Source organism: Schistocerca serialis, unplaced genomic scaffold, assembly GCF_023864345.2.
Source record: "Schistocerca serialis cubense isolate TAMUIC-IGC-003099 unplaced genomic scaffold, iqSchSeri2.2 HiC_scaffold_861, whole genome shotgun sequence".
Lineage (NCBI taxonomy): Eukaryota > Metazoa > Arthropoda > Insecta > Orthoptera > Acrididae > Schistocerca > Schistocerca serialis.
This window is the reverse complement of record NW_026048476.1, coordinates 36,413-57,751: the sequence shown is the minus strand read 5'-3', so window position 1 is coordinate 57,751 and position 21,339 is coordinate 36,413. Positions and strand designations below refer to the sequence as shown.

Below are 21,339 nucleotides of genomic sequence, written 5' to 3'. Positions count from 1 at the left end.
AAAACAGAATCATTTATGTGTTCAGCAGACTAGATAAAGATGCAGTAATGTCATACGTTGATGAGGAATTTCATTTAGTTCAACAGAGGGACATATAGAGGAACTGTGGATCAATTTAAAAGACTAGTTGAATATGCAGTATATAGATGTGTACCAAATAGAACAGTTCATTACTGGTGGTACTGCCCAGGGTTTTCAGTCACTGTAAAGAAACTTCTAAAGAAACAGAGACTACTGCATGATAAGTATAATACAAAGCATAAAGTTATAGGTAGGGAGATCTGAATGAAATGTGTTTTGCTGTCAAAAGGGCAGTGGAGAAGAATGCAATGACTACTGTAGCAAAATATTATATGAAGATCTCTCACAGCACCCAAAGAAATTACATTCATATGTTAGGGCAGGTAGTGACACCAAAGTTATTGTTCATACATTTGTGGACAAGACAGTCAACTGAAATTGAGAGTGGCAAAGCAAAAGCAAAAACACTGAAATGTGTTTCCATATGTTCGTTTACGAAGGAAAATCCAGGAGTATTGTTCCCATTTAATTCTTGCTCTAGTTGAGCAAAATAGATGTGTCAGTGGGGTTGAGAACAGATTGAAATCATTTAAATTAAATAAAGCTCTGGGGTTCGATGAAAACAAGTTTCTACACCAAATTTTCAGATGAATTAGGTACTCTTTTAACCACAACATACTGTAGGTCCCTAGAACAAAAGACAGTGCCTTGTGATTGGAAGAAAGCATAGGTCACATATTACTGCACAAGAAAGGTAGCAGAAGTAATTCACAATACTATCATCCAATATTCTTGATATCTGTTTGTTGCAGAATCTTGTAATATATTGTGAGCTTAGATGTAATGAGTCACCTGAAAACCATGGATTAAGGTAGTCTCATAGATGTGATATTTCTTGACTTCCAAAAAGCCATCAACTCATTACCACACCTACGTTTATTACCAGATGTATGATCATATGAGGTATCAAGTGAAATTTGTGGCTACTTTTGACGATTTGTTGATGGAAGGAATGCAGCATGTTACCTTGGGTGGATGGTTATTGACAGGTGCAGAAATAAGTTAAGACAAGCCGAATGGAAGTGTGCTGGGACTGTTTCTGTACATATTGTATATTAATGACCTTTCAGAAAACAGTGATAGTAACCTCAGATGTTGCAGTTTTCTATAATGAAATACTGTTCAAAGAAAACTACTATGTTGAGTCACATCTTGGAGAAGATTTCAATGTGGCGTAAAGATTGGCAGCCTGCTTTAAATGTTCATAAATGTTGAACTTTGTACTTTTCAAAATGAAAAGCATAGTATCCTATTGCTATAAAATCTGCAAGAGTCACTAGTGGAATCGATCAGTACCTTGTATTAGTTTGTAGGAATAGGAAATGGAACAATCGCATAGGCTTGTTAGTATGTCAGAGTTAGATTTGTAGGCAGAAAACTAGGAAATACAGTCAGTCTCTGAAGAAAATTGGTTTCAAAATATTCATGTGATTCATCCTACAATTTTGCTCACAGGTGTGGGACCTGTATCTAATTGGACTAGCATGGATATTGAATGTACACAAAGAAGTTCAGTAAGAATAGTCATGTGTTTGTTTGACACACCTAAGAGTATCACAGAGATGTTGGGAAACCCGAACAGGCAGACTCTTCCAGATAGATGCAGATTGTTTCATGAAAGCCTACTTACAAAGTTTCAAGAGCCAGTATTAAATGATGACTCTAGGAATATAATATGGCCCCCTACTTATCACCGTCATAGGGATTGCAAAGGTGAGATTAGACGATTTATCACGGTGCACCCAATGGAGTTTTATCGTTCTTTCCCTTGTCCTTATGAGAATGGAAAGGGAATGGGCTCTAATAAGTGGTATCGTACAAAGTACCCTTCCATGATTTAAAAGCAAGCGAGGTGGTGCCATGGTTAGCACACTGGACTTGCATTCGGGACAACAATGGTTCAAACTTGTATCCGCTCATCCTGATTTGGGTTTTCCATGTTTACGTAAGATAACTTCAGGCAAATGCTGTGATGGTTCCTTCCCTAATCTGAGTTTGTGCTCCATATCCAATGACCTCGTTGTTGACGGACATTAAATACTAATCTCCTCATCGTACTCTTTCTCCTCCTCCATGATTTAACAGTTGTTTCCAGGGTATGGATGTAGATGTATTAATGATCACATAACAAAGAGCCTGGTATGTATACCTGGGATAGCAAGCATCTGCGATATATTCTGAAGTGTTGCATAACCTTTAAGTGAAATGTTGAAAGTTCAGCACCATAATACATTGAAAGATAACTGTGAAGTTATAACAGTTGCTTCTTTTGAAAGGAAAATCCTGGATGGAATGTAACAATGTTATTAAAAATAAAGTTGCTAAGCACCATATAGTGGAGATTCTGGGGGGGGGGGAAAGGAAGAAGAAGAAAAAAAGTCACAAATTAGCTTTCGGCCAGTATGACCTTCATCAAACATGAACGACGCACTCGCGCGCGCGCCCCCCCCCCCCCCCCCCCCCACACACACACACACACACACACACACACGAGTGCAGTCTCTGGCAACTGAAGCCACACTGCAAGCAGCAGCACCAGTGCATGATGGGAGTTGTGACTGGGTGGGGGTAAGGAGGAGGCTGGGGTGGGGAGGATGAGGGATAGCAGGTTGGGGGTGCGGGACAGTGAAGTGCTGCTGGGGAGCACCTGTTCCATACCAAGAAGTCCCTTCCATGCAGCCTAGCCAACTGTGGATGTTGCATCTGCAGTGACGAGAGGTCCCTTTCGAAATATACCGAGGGTCCCATTGGAGCTTTTACAGATTGTAATTATGCTCCCAACCTTGTACAAAAACAAATCTCTCGTGCCATACCTTCCCAGTCTTTCACCACCTCCCAAAGTCTCATCATCTGGCCACAGAGCAGCATTCCCCTCATAATTCAGTACCACCCAGGACTGGAGCGACTGAATTGCATGCTCCGCTAGGGTTTTGACTACCTCTCGTCATGCCCTGAAATGAGAAATGTCTTATCCACTATCCTTACCACCCATCCCACAATGGTATTCTGCAGTCCACTGAACCTGCACAATATACTCATCCATTCCTACACAACCCTTGCTCCCAACTTCTTACCTCATGGCTCATATCCCTGTAACAGACCTAGATGCAAGACCTGTCCCATACATTCTCCCACCACCACCTACTCCAGTCCAGTCACAAACATCACCTATTCCATCAAAGGCAGGGCTAGCTGTGAAACGAGTCATGTGATGTAGTAGCTCAGCTGCAACCACTGTGCTGCATTTTATGTAGGCATGACAACCAACAAGCTGTCTGTCCACATGAATGGCCACCTACAAACTGTGGCCAATAAACAAGTGGACAACCCTGTTGCAGAGCTCGCTGCTCAACATAACATCCTTCATTTCAATGACAGCTTCACAGCCTGTGCCATATGGATCCTTCCCACCAACACCAGCTTTTCTGAATTGCACAGATGGGAACTTCCATTGCATTGTATCCTACATTCCCATAACCCTCCTGGCCTCAACCTTTGTTAGCCATTTTCCTCAATCATCATTCAGCACCTTCCCAGTTCCCATTCCTGCACTACACAGACCTCATTCCACAATACCGCCAAGTTTTTTTATTTCTCTCCTTTTCCGCCACCCCATCACCAGTCCTCTGCCCCATCTAACCTCCCGACTGCACATAGCTGCCCTACCCTCTCTGCACCTCATCCCTGCATGCTCCCCAGCAGCAATTCACTGTCCACTCCCCCCCCCCCCCCCCCCCACTATCCCTCAACCCCCCCCCTCCCCCCGTGCCCCAGCCTCCTCCTTACCCCCACCCAGTTGGCACTCCAGTCATGCACTGGTACCGAGCGAGGTGGCACAGTGGTTAGACACTGGACTCGCATTCGGGAGGACGACGGTTCAATCCCGCGTCCGGCCATCCTGATTTAGGTTTTCCGTGATTTCCCTAAATCACTCCAGGCAAATGCTGGGATGGTTCCTCTGAAAGGGCACGGCCGACTTCCTTCCCCATCCTTCCCTAATCTGATGATACCGATGACCACGCTGTCTGGTCTCCTTCCCCAAAACAACCAACCAACCAACCATGCACTGGTGTTGTTGCTCACAGTGCGGCTTCAGTTGCCAGAGATTGCAGCTCTGTGTGTGTGTGTGTGTGTGTGTGTGTGTGTGTGTGTGTGTGTGTGGTGTCTTATTTTTGATGAAGGCCGTACTGGCCAAAAGCGAATTTGTGACAGTTGTTTTGTTGTGCCTATCTGCAACTCAGCATCTCTGCTATATGGTGAGTATCAGCTTTCCTTTTCATTAGATTTAATAGATTTAATATGTAGTTTGTTTTTTTCCAATAATGGAAATTAATTAAATATGCAATGACAATAAAGTAATGTATTTCATAGATATATATTTTTATTGGAGATATAATTCTGAAATCAATTAAAAATGCACTTGAAAAACAAGCTTTCAGAAAATAACATTGTAATTGGCAAAAAATAACACCAAAATAGACCAATAAATAGAATATATCCTATCTTTAATCATGAGGAAGTATACGAGGGTTGTTCAGTAAGTAATGCAACACTTTTTTTCCCCAGCCAGTTTTGGTTGAAAAAATGTGGAACTTTCTGTAAGACACCAGGAAATATTCCCACTTCAGTCCCTGTAGTTTCATGAACTTCTGATAGGTGGCGGCACTATAGGAAGCCTTCAGAGTGGCCTCTTTAATGGTGGTGCATTTCAAGCAGAGAGCTGTCATTGGGTTTCCTTTGACGAGAAACAAGAGCATCGCAGATATTCATAAGCATTTGCAGAATTTCTATGGAAGCCTGGCAGTGAACACAATCATGGTGAGTCATTGTGTGAAGTGTCGTCATCGCAACAAGGTTGCCGAAACCTGTATGATCTCCTGGTTTCCAGCCAGCTGTACACAGCTCTGACTCCTGCAGTGCTGGAATGTGCAAACACTCTCATTTGATGTGATTAGTGGATCACAATCAAACACCTCTCTGCTCAGCTGGACGTCTCCATTGGTAGTGTTGAAACACTCATCCACCAGTGTGGATATTCAAATGTGTGTACCCTTTGGTCCCTCCCTGCCTAACAAAAGTCCACAGCAGTGAAGAACCATTTGTTCAGAGTTGCTTCCACATTACAGGATTGAGCGTGACAATTTATTGTTGAATGTCAGTCTCAGGTGATGAAACATCTAATCAGAAACAAAATGGCTATTCATGGAGTGGCACCACACCATCTGTCTTCTGAAGAAAATGTTCAAAGCCACATCCTCAGCTGGTAAAGTCATGACGGTAGTCTTCTGGGACACTGAAGGGGTTATTCTGTTTTATGGTCTCCCTCATGTGCAATAATCTTCAAGGGTTACTGTGTTACTCTCAGGGATCTGAAGAAACAATGTCAGCACATTTTTTGCACAAAAATGCAAATGAACTCCCCCTCCTCCCTCCTCCTCCCCCTCCTCCCTCCTCCTCCCCCTCCTCCCTCCTCCCTCCTCCCTCCTCCCTCCTCCCTCCTCCCTCCTCCCTCCTCCTCTCCCATGACAATGCAAGGTCTAGCACAAGTCTGTGCACCCAAGAGAAGCTCACAAAACTTCATTGGACCATTCCTCATCTACCCTACAGCCTAGATCTCTCGCCTTCTGACTTCCATCTGTGTGGCCCAATGGAGGATGCGCTCTTTGGGAAAGCAGTACATGGATGATAGGGAAGCTATGGATGCAGGAAGACGTTGACTCTGATGTTGACCAGTAGAGTGGTATCATGCAGGCATAAAGGACCACCACCATAGATTATGGTGAAAAATAGTGTTTTGTAGCTAAAAGAGTGGGGAATAATATGGTATATAGAATCCTGAATTAAAAGCCACCAGCTTTCAGTAAGTGTATGCCCTTGTTTTTCATCAAGTACTATCTGTTTTCTCATGTTACAAACCAACTTTATTTCTATGCCTCATTTCTCCAAATGTACAACTGATTCTTTATGCCCGGGAATGAAGTGAAACTAATGTACACACCCACTTGCAGTTTAAAATCACAACATAACTTTTTTTTATCCCTCCACTGTTTGGCTATTTTTTCCCCTTGAGTTGCAGGACTCCATTAGTCACTTTTTATCTGGATATACAATTTGGGAAGGAAATTGCAAAAAGTTCATGCTTTAACAGTAAAAGCAATTCACCAGTAATATTACATTGATTTTAGTTTATTTAAAAGCAAAAGGAATGTTAAAATTTAAGGAGAGCTGAGTCACTAAAAATAGTAACATTTTTTGCTCAATGCTAATAAAGTTTCCTTATCTTACATGAAATAGACTAACCATTGGGAGGAGGTAGGGAGAGGAGCTTTCTAGGATTGGGTGTAAAATTTATGTAGAGTTCTGTGTCTAGAGTCACATATTAGGATAAGACGGGGGAATCAAGAACTAAATATCAGTATAAAATGATAGTCAAAGATGTGAGAAGTTGGAATTGCTAATGAACGGAAAGTGGACGAAGTAAAACCTAGTATAGGAAATGTAGGCGAAATATGGATGTGTGTGTGTGTTTTGTGTGTGTGTGTGTGTGTGTGTGTGTGTGTGTGTGTGTGTGTCTGATCGTGTGTGTCTTTTTTTTTTTGGGGGGGGGGGGGGGGGGGGGTCACTTAAGGGCTTTCACATCTGTATCAAGAATTGACACAAATAATTTCATAAGTTAACTGGGAAATTGTCTGTAGACAGGGACAGGAAAAAATTCTTTTATTGTATGAACAATTTTGGTGTTATTTTATTACAGTTATGGTGTTATTTTATTACAGTTATGGTGTTATTTTATTACAGTTATGGTGTTATTTTATTACAGTCATGGTGTTATTTTATTACAGTTATGGTGTTATTTTATTACAGTTATGGTGTTACTTTTTATCAATTTTCGTATTCTTTTGACCTATTTTTGAAGCACTGTATATTCCTATTTTGTCTTTCTTCGTTGTTTTTCAGTGTTATGTTGAAAATGAAAATATTCCTCTGAATTGTGTTATAATTATTCACATCATATTTATTTACTTCATTAAAAAATTCATTTTTATTGTACATATTAAATCTAATCAATTAAAAAAAATAGCGACTTGACAACTGGACACTATTGAAAGTTTTTAAAAAGTGAGCATTGTCATAAATTCAAAGTTCTCTTCTGAGACTTTATGCCACAGACCCATCTGTACTTCAGTATAATGGGGTCTAAATTTGAAAACAGAAGACAAATTGCCTTCAACACAAAATCAGACATTTGACAAAGTCCTCTATCCTAGTGGTATATGAAGTTGCTTCACCACTAAATAATGAAAGGAATTGTGTCCCTAAAGAATATCTTTCATGACTCAGACCTGCCATTTTAGGTACACACAGTACACTTTACCACAAGGCTGGCCATGACGTGCCAAACTTCACACGTGCACTCTGTGCAGGCCTTGTGCGGGCCAAGGCCCTGCCTATTACTTGACTTTGCTTGGTCCTTCTCAGCAGTACCCGGGAAAGCTCGACATTTCATTTAGCATTGCGGTGTGGCATTTTTCGGCCGGTGCAACTCTCTTGAGTTTGGCAGTGCAGCTCTCTGAGTTTAGCAGAATTGTGGTATCAGCGTTGTTTACCCTTTGCTGTTCGCTTGTTGTATGGACATTGACAGCTTCGGTGTCTGCACAAAAGACACGATGTAGCAATCTGCCATCACAATCCTTTAAAATGAATGGGAATGATAGAAGAGGTGGATGAGAATTCTAAATTTGCATAAGCAACGGGTACTGCATATTTACTATGAAACAACATTACAGTACCATGCAGAAAGAATTTAAAGATGTAGTTGACAATGAAAGAGCAAAAAATTATGAAGAGCTTGATGCTACGAATAGTAAAATTTCTGAAGTCACATGCATTGTTCCATTGTCAGTTGCAACAGTTTGCAGTGGAAATGAAGTAAGTGTATGGAGGCATCATATATTAATGCAGAGTAGGTTGGTTAAGTCAAGGGGCATGCCTGGAAAAATTTTTCTATTTAAAACTCTCTATTGTTGAAGTTATGAAGGAAAAAGAAGTACAGGAATGAAAATTAGAACATCCATAATGGTTTGCAGAATTCACATTTTAAGTGGACTTGACTGCCCACTGAGCACAGTAAGACATTGCTTGGTAACTTCTGTATGATTTGATGGGGATGCATTTAAAAAGAAAATTGTGTTGTAGAAGGGACACATTTTGACAAACACAGACCAGTTCCCTAAGCTCACTGGCATTATAGGAAATGAGAGGTTTGAAGAATTCATTGTGACCCCGAAAGAATTAAAATAGTTTCATAAGTTTTTGAGAACACTGTCAACCATATGCCTGCTTTAAAGCTGGTTTTGAGACTGTTTGCCATTTCAGTTGAAAGTACCCCTATGCATATGCGTATGTATTTGATTGACCTGTTGGGTAATTTTGGTTTTAGTGACAAATCTTTTTACGTTAAAACTGTCCAGGATGTCTAGATTGCATCCTCAAGTAGAGTTTCCAAGTCTCGATAAGGGTGCAAAAGTGCTACTATTTCGATCAACATATTTGTGTGAAACAAATTTTTCAATTATGAAACTAAATAAAGATTACTTGGCAACTTGAGTACAAAACTCTGTGAAATTGTTTGTGTCTGTCCCTATACCAACTGTTTTTACCATGTAAAAATTATATTGGGTCTTCAGGGCACCAAGAATAATTAAATAACACTGAAAATTTGTTTTGTTTGTGATCTATGATTTTGAGAAATGTGATATGTAAAACCACGTCGTATGTAGTGCGAACACACTGCCATTTAAATATGGCGTGTTTGCAGTTTTCCCCTCTTCCCCCTCCTTGCGCTCAGACAGTGTGGCGTGGCAGTGGGAAAAATGTGCTCGGGCCCAGGCATGGCCCATGAGCTGAAATCTTGGCTATCCCTGCTTTACCTTGTAGGCCTTAAACATTTAACACAAAACCCCAAGTTATTTTGTTTTTATTATTTTGACAGAAACTTAAAATCCCTAGTATACTTGGACAACTTAAGAACAGACCTTCAAAAAAATAAAACTCCATTTATATCCATTTCAGTGCTGATAAGTGTTCATCTGCTTGAGCACATCTGGCCCTTCATTTGTAACATGGCTGTCGTGTTTTGGTTGAGGTGATCATTATTAGATATTGTCTATACTATGTGCAGCTTTGGATATTTGACAACAAAATAACGTGTTTTTAGCCATTCTCCTGTATTTTTGACTAGGCAGTGCTTTCTGAAAAGAATTGCTATAGTGGTCCTGGGTTTGACGTTAAATTTAGCACCTCATAAAGTGAAGAAGAATCTAATATTACTTGATTAGAGACTGAAAGTGATGAGACTGTTAATCAGTTGAGTGACAAGTGCTTGCCAATGGTATGGGATAAATACATTCACTGTGCTCTAGCCAGCTCCTCCAAGATTAATGTTCTCAGGAAACCATTGTGAAATACATAGTTGGACTTCATAGCTACACAGAAACTAAAAATGACATCAAATTTGAGGATATTTTAGTCAAAGTACAATGCATGAGTATACTTTGGATTTTATCATTGCTGCTCTTCAAAATTTTGTAACTCATAGTTTTGAGCTTTAAAAGCTATCTTCATGTGTCTACATGTAACTTCATTCTTTATAGGATGTTTTCCATTAATAAAAAATATTATTTGTTTGAAACATAATTTGAAGGGGTTAATAGAGTTCATTATCAACCTATAGATGAAACAATAATCTAGAGCCATTAACAGAGCCTCTTCCAGGTGTACATCACAGTAGGCTGCAACAGACTTCTAGCAAAGAAACTCAATGTAGATTGGTTCTGAAAGAGAGTAGGAAAAAAAGTCTTGCTGCTAGGTAGTAGTCATGGGAGGGGTGTAGGCCAGATGATAGAGGACAAATTAGACACAGGGTACCATGTCACAAGCATTGTGAAGCCAAGAGCTAGCATTACCCAGGTAACAGAGGGTGTGGGTAATTCGTGCAAAGGCTTTGGCAAGGAAATCAGGTTCTTATAATTGGTGGAGCAGGGAGTAGCCTGGCTAAGAACAGTAATTACCGCTTTAGGTGTGACCTGGATGAAATAGGAGTAGCAACTATACACACAAATATGAGTTTTGTGGAGTTCCTGCAGTACCTTGACCAGCCCTGAGCAAATATTGCTGTGAGCCGTGTGATTCAGGCACCCTGATATGAAAGAAGTGAAAATATCAGAAGAGCCTCACAAAATGCTTAATAACACACAGAAAAGTAAGGTTAGCTTATTTTATCAAAATATTGGATGAATGAGTAGTAAGATACAAGAGCTTCTTGTCTGTTTCGAAAATTTAGAGAGCTCTAAAAAGATAGACATCCTGTGCCTGACTGAGCATTACGTAATAACAGGGTTAGATAAGTTACTTAAGATTACACATTGCAGCGTACTCTTGCAGAAATAACATAGGAAAGAAGGAGTTGTTACACATATATAGACAGAAAACAAGCTCAGAAACATTAAGACAAATAGATTTTGTAGTGCTAAGCACATAGAAGTCTGTGCTTGTGAATTAATACTAAGAAAGTTCACTTTTATTTGTAGCTGTACGTAGTTCTCCACTGGGAAATTTTGAACTGTTTAGATAATCTGTCTTCCTTACTGTGCTATCTGTGAGATGCAGCAAGTCTCTGGTGAGTTCAGTGTAGATTTTCTGAAGGACACTGATAGGAAAAATGATATGGAAACTGTATTTGGATCCTACAATTTGGTCTCAGTAATTAACTTTCCAACATGGGTGGATAAAGACAGTAGGACCCTAATTGATAACGTTTTCTTTGATGAAACTCAAAGTAAGAAAATAACTGTTCATCTAGTAACAAATGGTCTCTCTGACGATGATGCACAGTTAGTTAGAATACATAACATAGTGCCTAAGTATGGATACTCCTCAGTGGAAATCATTTAGAATAATTGATGACTTCAGGGCAAATGTTTTTAAGAATAGTTTACAGAATATGACATCGAAGGTAATTTATAATGAACCAAATGCTGACTTAAAATTTAATCTATTCCATGATAAATTCATATCATTATTTGAAAATAGTTTTCAGCATAAGCTAGTCAGAAAGGACACTAATCAGCCAAGTAAAAACCCATGGATCACTGGAGAGATTACAGTATCTTGTGAAAGGAAAAGGAAAATATATCTTTTGGCAAGAACATGTAGGGCCTCTGCAGTAGTTGAACACTATAAAAATACTCAAAACTATCAAGAAAGGTTATTAAAAAATCAAAGAACATGCCCATAATATCAGAAATCAGTACATGCAACAACAAACTTACGGCAGCATGGAATGTAGTGAAGCGAGATATAGGACAATGAGCCACAGAATAACACAGCAGCAGTCATAGGGACAAACACGTTGAGCAAAATCACAGTAGTGTGTTGAAAATGGAACTTCACCAACTTTCCTTCTGAAATTAAGAAAATTATACTTTCTCTCAAAAGATAAAACCTCATCTGGTTTTGATGGTGTTTCCAATAGAATACTAAAAATTTGTTCCCATGTAATAAGCCCAGTCTTGAAATATGTGATGCATGACTAACTAAGGGTATTTTTCCAGGGAGACTGATAAATGCCATTGTTAAACCCCTATTTAAGAAAGGTGATAAGAGAGACGTAAATAACTACTGATCTATTTCACTGCTGACATCATTCTCCAAAATTTTTGAGATGATGATGTATTCTAGAATAGTATCTCACTTTAGCAACAATAGTATTCTTAGCGATTCACAGTTTCTGTTTTCAGAAGGGTTGCTCTACTGAGAATGCCATTTACACATTCACTCACCAGATTTTACAAGCACTAAATAATAAAATAGTTCCAGTTGGTATTTTCTGCACTCTCTCTAAGGCATTTGACTGTTTGCATCACAGTATTCTTCTAGTAAATAAATTGATGTTTTATGGGATTAATGGTATAGCCAACCAATGGATAATGTTATAGCTAACCAAAAGATTACGAGCAAATCTACTTAATAACTCAAGCAATGTAGTCCAGGGACATTATTCTGACTGGAGAGAAATCATGTTTGGGGTCCCCCAAGGTTCAATCTTATTTCCACTACTGTTCCTTCTTTTTTCAATTTAAAGACTTATCAATAGGGGCACCTAATAATTTTCAGTTTTTCACCCTATTTATTATTTCCTCACTATGTGTTACACTTATCATTGGTGTGGTACTTCCAGATGTGCAGAATCGAATATGTTGTGTCTTTTGAGGGTGAGACCATTTGCAGAAAACCAGTCAGTGATACTTCTAAGAAGTTTATTTATCATTTTTAATTCTGTGTGTTGTACGCGGAATGGAAGAATGATGCGATATGAAATGGCTAACAAACAGCAAAGTAAAATTTTATAATGAACTGAGAAAGTTTCTCCATGACAACTCCTCCTATTCCATAGAAGATTTTCTATGTACAAATTAGTTTGCAATTTGAATGTATAAGGGCTTGTTCGACATCATTACAATCTATCATTCAAAATGATCTATACAACATGTTACTAACTGACTGACTTAATAAATGGATCTGTGGCAGTAATACTTGTTAGCCTAATTTGAAAGAACAACCCAGTGCATTTCAGCGACCCTCCACCTCTGCCTGAAGTATTTATCCCTTCATATTTCTCAGAAAGTTTCCAGTTTTATAACCAAAAATTCATGTTCCCCTGTAATGAAGGAAACTTAACTTCGAATAAATGTAATATTTTATCCAGCAACATCAGATTTCTCAATATTTTTGCACAACAAATCATACCAAAAATGATGTGGATTGGAGATATCTTTAACATAATGCATCAATTAAACTGCATATTCGAAAATCACCAAATGTGGAACTTCAGCTTCACAACCACGCAAATCAACATCTAGCCTGTTCAGTTTGCTTCTGTCGCCCAATTACACCATAGGAAATTTGATGTCATGCAAACGTGTTCTGGGTGGTAAAACAAAGCACTGATAATACTTCCTTCACTTTTTATTTAACTTTTTTAAATTTTGTGAATGAAGTATGGGGTGACAGTGTGACCTGTTATGTGGACCAGGGCCTAGGCTAGATTGAAAGGTATCAGATGCCATGTTAATTTAAGTTTTTGCAAAACTAAGGTGCCATATGTGGTGTTATTTATTTTGCATATAATGAAAATATCTAGTTCAATTAATGCATTGCACCATTTTTTTGTACAATATGCTGTGCAAAATAGTCAGGAACATTTATGTGATGACTAAAATTGCTGCTGGAATGTAGTTCTTTGTCGTCACATTTAGAACCGTAGATGTTCATGTGGAAAATCCACTGTAATTTGAAGAATATATAAAGTTCTCAGAATTGAGAAAAAGTCAAAATACAATTTCAGCATTCAAAGAAAATAATCCTTTTGAAAATGCAGTGTAATTGAATAGACAAAAAAGTCTACTCACCAAGTGGTGGCAGGAAAATGCATGTATACAAGTTATGAAAAGTGTGCAAGCTTTTGGAGCCAGTGGCTCTGGAAGCTTGCGAACTTTTAATTATTCTTAATGTGTGTGAGTAGATTTTTTTATCCATCCAGGTACATTATAATTTTAACATTCAGTAACTGTTAGTTATCAAAATTAATAAACTGCTGACCTCAGATTTACCATTTTACATGGAAAGGGGAAAAAATATGTCATTCCATGATGTTTCACAAAAACTACCAGTTCTGTGTTATGTTGCTATAAACTGCAGATTGAATGTTATTTTCCACTTTATCATCCACACAAAATTTTCCCATCCCTATCTATAGATACCGTCAAGTGGCTAACACTGTTCCTTTCAAGGGATTGCCTTCAGCAGAGACAACCAGGCTGTGGTTTGTTTTGTGTCATTGCCACATATTCACAATCAGTTAATAGCTATAACAATTTTTAATATTTCATCCACTGTCACTACACATTATTTGAGTCTAAAGACTACTTGTGTGTGAACACAAACATCTGAACACAAATCTTGCTTCATTTTCACAAAGTGTGCTTGAGTCCATTGAAAAATGGTATATTTATAAAGGTTCTGAAAATCAGTGAGCAGGAATATTCTCCTTCCATCGCCATAGTTCTCATTTAGTTAACATTTTTACTATTATTATTATTACATTGATCACAATTCGCACTGTTTTTGGAGTTTATTCCTATTTTCAGGCCATGTTTTAAACGTACGTAAGCTTTTATACAGGATGACTCAGCTGCCTCTACCGATTCATATTATGCAACCCGCTCTATGTCTGTATCAGGAACGGTATCCAAATGATGTCGGCTATGTAGTCAATATAAGTGCCCTCTCAGAGTTTTGAGCAACTGTCAGAAACAGGATCGTACTGTTAAAAATACAGGTGAGAATTGGCCATGAGTTACTCAGTATTTTTGGACCAATTATCTTATTTCTGCTCTAAATATACAAATCCCTCCAATCTTTCTTTGTGTAATTGACACTATAATCAGTCAGGTTTTGGAGGTCTCTGTAAGTATATTACGTTTATTGTACTTAATCATACGTAAATGGTTTCGAGGTTATATACCAGAAAGTTGTTACTTTCATGCTTCCCATTTTGATATCTCCTATTAATTTCATTGTCGCTTTATAAGGAACATTTCAGAATAAAGTTAGAGACTTCCAAAACCTTTATGACTACACCAACAGAATTCATGACCAGTCCTCAGTTGTATTTTTTATGGTGTGGTTCTATTTACTAACAGTCGCCCATAGCTCTGAAAGGGAACTAATATTGATTACACCGCTGTCGCCTGTCTGGATAGTGTTCCTGTTACAGACATAGCGTGGGTTGCGTAAAACGATTTGGTAAGGGCATCTAATTCACCCTGTATAAGTAAGGAGGATCGTTTGTCCCCATGACAAAAAAGACCTGTTTATGTTGTTGTTTTTCAGTTTGTATTGTGGTTTTCAGCACCATTTGAAAGAACTGTTGATATTATCTATAATGTGTCATGCACATAACACATTAATAGCGGACTGCTGTTGCATGTTATAAAAACACCTTTACCAATTATTTATTTAAGTGTAATGATACACTTGGTTTTTACAATTTGTTATGTAAGTCAAATTTGATGTTATAATTAATACATTTTCTTTTTATGTTTATACAGGGTGCAGAATCCAGTAGCACACTTGTTAATCCTCCAAATTCGTGTCCTTTCAAAGGCACATCTTTTGAGTTACCAGAACATGAACAAGAAGAACTGTCTCGCTATGGGTACTGGAGCGCAGAAGCACGCAGTTTGCATTTACCTTCATACCGTTCTGCATTTCTTTTCTTGTCTCGAATTCCTTTGGAAATCATTCATGAATTTTTACGTATGCGACTCGAACAGAAACCAGAAAACCCTTCAGCTTTGTGTATTCGACAGGTAAGTGGTTTTTGAATTGTATGCATTCTACATAAATTATATTGATTAACCGCTATGGTTAACAACTAGAGTTGTGATCTGCCTGCCTTTAACCAAGGAAACATAGATAAACAAGTAATTGTGTTTACAGGACATGGCTAAAACAAAAATAAACAGTTTATGTAAAAAAATCTAAATAAATGTAAATTTAAATATTTGGTGTAGGGACAATAGTGAGGAAATTCTACATTTGTCTATGAAATACTCGAACCTTTGTTCAGACAATTCCTATTTTTTTTCTTTAATTGTATATTTCAGCCTCAGGTCACACAAATGATATCAGTACCATACTTCTTAGCAAGTCATCATCAGATGATCTTTTTAAACAGCACAGGAAAGGGGGTAGCAAAATATGTTTAGGAAACTAAATTATGAAATTAAACTAACTTATATAGACAACCACATGCAATTGAATAAGTTACATAGTAACTTGTCAAAGTACAACTTCCAGGAGAGGCGCTAACAATGTAAACGCATTTGCATTCTGATTCTTTCATATGTGAATCAGCACATAACAGTGTAAAGCTGATAACTTTTAAATCACTGATTGTGAAGTAGAGCCTTATCAAAGTGAAAACTATTTTAAAAAATCATCTAACTACTGGTGTATGTAAGCAAGACGTACACCAGAAGTGTAATGACGCCTACCTAATGATGTGATTCGCAAGTGGCAAATTGATCACTGATGATTGCAAGAGTACACTAACCAACCAGGGTAAAAGAACTGATAAATCCAGCTACTATTAGACAATTGGGAACCAGCAGTAAAGGATGCCCAAAAAAAGAGAAAGGCAAAAACCAGGGACAGGGTGAGTCACAGGAATTAGACATTTTTGAAATGAACAATACACGCTTAATTTGTAGCGCAAAAGTGAATTTACTACTATAGTATCTTTGTAATTACATGTCATTTGAAATGCATATTATGAGTGGAAGATAATGTCAGGCAGGTGGTGTCCACTTTCTTGATTGCAGGTTTCAAGCCTGTGTTGTAAATCCGTGTAAGCACGGGCCAACATTTCATGATCAGTTACCTCTACTTCCTGCATGATTGCGTTCTTCAAACCAGTCAAGGGGCAGAGTTTGTGGGAATACACAAGAGAATTGAGGTATCCCCACAAAAAGAACCTGCAAGTGCTGTATCGGGGGATCTTGGAAGTTACATGATGTCTCTGAAATGGGGAACTGCTCTCCCTGGAAAGATGTGATAAATCATGTCCGTAGATCCACATTTGTAAAATGCATTGCGGTGCCATCTTGATGAGAATGAACATTGTTCTTGTTTTGTAGATGTTGCTTTCACAGCTGTGGATGCAAGAAAGTGTTAAGCAAGTAAATTTAATGTGCAGGGTTGTCTGTCACAGTGGTACCATTTTTATTTAAAGAAAAAAGAAATGGTGGGCCAGTGATGTCAAAATCGCTAATCACACACCGTATCATTACATGCTCTGAAGAGAGTGGTGTCTTGTGAATGATGCATGGATTCTCAGAAGCCCAGTAATGGAAATATTGCTTATTAACCTCCCAATCAAATGAAAATGAGCCTCATCACTCCTGATAATTGTTGAAATTTCACTGTCTTCAAGCAGCAGTTGCATTCGAATGACAAAGTCCTCTCATTGCTCATAATATGTACCCTTCAGCTGCTGGTCAGTACTCATCTTGTCTGGATGAGATGTTACATTATTCTTCAAAATAGTGTGCAGCAATTCACGACTTAAACTTACCTTGCACATATTGTTGTGCAGGCCACTCTGGGGTTCGAATCAACACCTCTCTCACTATCGTGATGTTTTCTGGTGTCATTGCAGGCTTCTTAGAACCACATAGGTTCTGTATAATACTTCCTGGGGTGGCCTAAGACCAATAGCCCACTTGAGAATCATATTGCGGTTCGAAATGGTATCACAGCGTCCACGGTTGAAACGGCTCTACACTGCTAAGACATACCCAGCATATTGTACATGTATGTCATACTCAGACAGGCAGTGCTGTATTGTCCACTTCAGCATCACTACTGAAAAGGCGTCTGATAGCAAGAATACTGCTGAAGGTTCCCACACTCCATCTCCATGCGGGGGTGTCATACTAACCATTTCAAAGATGCCCAGTTTTTGTTGGTCACCCAGCATCTTAACAGATCAGAAAATACTTCTAAAAAGGCTTTGTTATGTGAATTAATTTGTTTGTTTAGAAGTGATGTGACAGTTTAAGAAATTGAAATTTTTATTATTTTTTTAAAAGTGTATGCAGGTGGTATCCTTTAGGAATGTAATGTCAGATATCTAGTTGGTTATCTTTGCTTCCTACTTTAATCTGCTATTTTTTCTTCTTTTTTAAATGAGTACTGATCGCTATATTATTACATCCTATATTGCAACATTGTCGAAAGTGTATACTAAAAGATCTGTGTGTTTATCCTGTGTTAAGTGTTGGACAGGCAACACATGTTATCTTATACACCTGAGTTTGAATTTGAGTGTTCATTATGATCTACTCTTTTCTTATGGCATATTTTATGCTGAAGCTGATAGTCTTTACAGAAGATGACTCTCGTTTTATTCTTAGTGAAAGAATGAACAATCTCTTCAAATGACTTTCCTCTGCAAGTAGTGCAACACTTTTTTGTGCTTGGCATTTGTCGTCTACACTACTCATCCACTTCTTAATTTCCCATGCATTTTAATGACACTCGTTCCTTCATAATTGGTAGACCCACCTACCTGTTTTAATATATCAAGTTCTTAATTTAGGGTTAGACTTTGTAATCTGTGTATCATGAACTAAATATGTCCACTTATGTTAAGCGGGGTGGGTAAAAGTCGAGGTTGGTTGGTTCGGAGAGTAAAGGGACTAAACTGCAGGGTCAACAGTTCCTGGTAAAAGTCTAGATCAGGGTCAGTGGTGTATATACCTGTTTGGTGCAGCAAAGTTATTTAGCTTTCACTGTGAAGTATGATGGAAAGGAAAGATTGTAAGACAGCTGCTTGGTCTATGCAACCAATGAGAGAGCAGCAGACGCACAATGCATTTCTAAGCAATAGTGTGACATTCCCATGTCAGTATGTCTGTAATAGTAACATATTCAGAAAAAAACAAGCAAATAGTTTGACAACCAAGATTATTAGCGTACTTTAATTTAAGTTGTGCTATTAGGTTCAACCTCATCACGTCCTTGTAGTTGGTAACATATTTGGAAGAAACAAATATATGTGACAACAAAGATTATTAATTAATTTTTTACAAACAAAATTGTATTCCAGCCTAAACTAGGCATAAGTCTAAGCAGCAGATCAGTCTACTACCACAAACAAGTAGTTCAGCTTTCACCTTCATTGGCATCTCCACTGTCACATTCCATCCTACCACAACCTTGTAAAAAAAATTGTGACAGTGAAGAAAATGGTTTCAACTTTGAGGCTAAAAATTCATTGCCTCTTTTCTCACCTCTCATTGGTCACATGAAAGTATCATCTCATTGGGTCGCAAAATTGATGCTTTGCCAACTTGTGAGTTGTAGAGAAACACTGCCATGACTGATGCTGGTCTGGATCAAGATGTTAGCCAGGTGGTTGCAATGGCTTCTGATCAATGATGGCATCTGAACAGATTAACGTACGTTAGACATCAAAATTTTGTCTGATACTCTGTTTCCATGTAGTAAGCTCTAAAGAATGGATGATATTTTTTTCTATTTCTTACGTCAATTTTATTTTAGAGTGCACCCTCCCACCACCACCTACTCCAGTCCTGTAACCCGGAAGGTGTACACGATCAAAGGCAGAGCCATGTGTGAAAGCACCCACGTGATTTACCAACTGACCTGCCTACACTGTGAAGCTTCCTATGTGGGAATGACCAGCAACAAACTGTCCATTCCCATGAATGGACACAGGCAGACAGTGTTTGTTGGTAATGAGGATCACCCTGTGGCTAAACATGCCTTGGTGCACGGCCAGCACATCTTGGCACAGTGTTACACCGTCCGGGTTATCTGGATACTTCCCACTAACACCAACCTGTCAGAACTCCGGAGATGGGAACTTGCCCTTCAGTATATCCTCTCTTCCCATTACCCACCAGGCCTCTACGTCCTCTAATTTCAAGTTGTCGCCGCTCATACCTCCCCTGTCATTCAACAACATCTTTGCCTCTGTACTTCCGCCTCGACTAACATCTCTGCCCAAACTCTTTGCCTTTACAAATGTCGGCTTGTGTCTGTATATGTGAGGATGGATATGTGTGTGTGCGCGAGTGTATACCTGTCCTTTTTTCCCCCTAAGGTAAGTCTTTCCACTCCCGGGATTGGAATGACTCCTTACCCTCTCCCTTAAAACCCACATCCTTTCGTCTTTCCCTCTCCTTACCTCTTTCCTGATGAAGCAACCGTGGGTTGCGAAAGCTTGAATTTTGTGTGTGTGTTTGTGTTTGTTTGTGTGTGTATCAACATACCGACGCTTTCGTTTGGTAAGTTACAGCATCTTTGTTTTTAGATATATTATTTTAGAGTGAAATAGATTCAATACTTACCTTATACCACAGGGTTATAAACACAAAATCAAATAGGGGTAATGCAGGAGTAGGTTTAATAATGAATAGGAAAATAGGAATGCGGGTAAGCTACTACAAACAGCATAGTGAACGCATTATTGTGGCCAAGATAGATACGAAGCCCACACCTACTACAGTAGTACAAGTTTATATGCCAACTAGCTCTGCAGATGACGAAGAAATTGAAGAAATGTATGATGAAATAAAAGAAATTATTCAGATTGTGAAGGGAGACGAAAATTTAATAGTCATGGGTGACTGGAATTCGAGTGTAGGAAAAGGGAGAGAAGGAAACATAGTAGGTGAATATGGATTGGGGGACAGAAATGAAAGAGGAAGCCGCCTGGTAGAATTTTGCACAGAGCACAACATAATCATAACTAACACTTGGTTTAAGAATCATGATAGAAGGTTGTATACATGGAAGAACCCTGGAGATACTAAAAGGTATCAGATAGATTATATAATGGTAAGACAGAGATTTAGGAACCAGGTTTTAAATTGTAAGACATTTCCAGGGGCAGATGTGGACTCTGACCACAATCTATTGGTTATGACCTGTAGATTAAAACTGAAGAAACTGCAAAAAGGCGGGAATTTAAGGAGATGGGACCTGGATAAACTAAAAGAACCAGAGGTTGTACAGAGATTCAGGGAGAGCATAAGGGAGCAATTGACAAGAATGGGGGAAATAAATACAGTAGAAGAAGAATGGGTAGCTTTGAGGGATGAAGTAGTGAAGGCAGCAGACGATCAAGTAGGTAAAAAGACGAGGGCTAGTAGAAATCCTTGGGTAACAGAAGAAATATTGAATTTAATTGATGAAAGGAGAAAATATAAAAATGCAGTAAGTGAAACAGGCAAAAAGGAATACAAACGTCTCAAAAATGAGATCGACAGGAAGTGCAAAATGGCTAAGCAGGGATGGCTAGAGGACAAATGTAAGGATGTAGAGGCCTATCTCACTAGGGGTAAGATAGATACCGCCTACAGGAAAATTAAAGAGACCTTTGGAGATAAGAGAACCACTTGTATGAATATCAAGAGCTCAGATGGAAACCCAGTTCTAAGCAAAGAAGGGAAAGCAGAAAGGTGGAAGGAGTATATAGAGGGTCTATAATACAAGGGCGATGTACTTGAGGACAATATTATGGAAATAGAAGAGGATGTAGATGAAGATGAAATGGGAGATACGATACTGCGTGAAGAGTTTGACAGAGCACTGAAAGACCTGAGT

General features: G+C 38.6%; 1 protein-coding gene across 1 annotated transcript in view; it reads left to right on the top strand.

Moving 5' to 3' along the window:
- The window catches only part of LOC126452437 (mitogen-activated protein kinase kinase kinase 4-like), a gene marked incomplete at its 5' end in the record, with an annotated part of 71,809 nt that overhangs the window by 16,515 nt on the left and 33,955 nt on the right, over positions 1-21,339 (top strand). Inside the window, one exon of the mRNA XM_050091068.1 lies at positions 15,252-15,512. Coding sequence (XP_049947025.1) covers positions 15,252-15,512 — 261 coding nt within the window. The remainder of the gene's footprint in view (positions 1-15,251; positions 15,513-21,339) is intronic.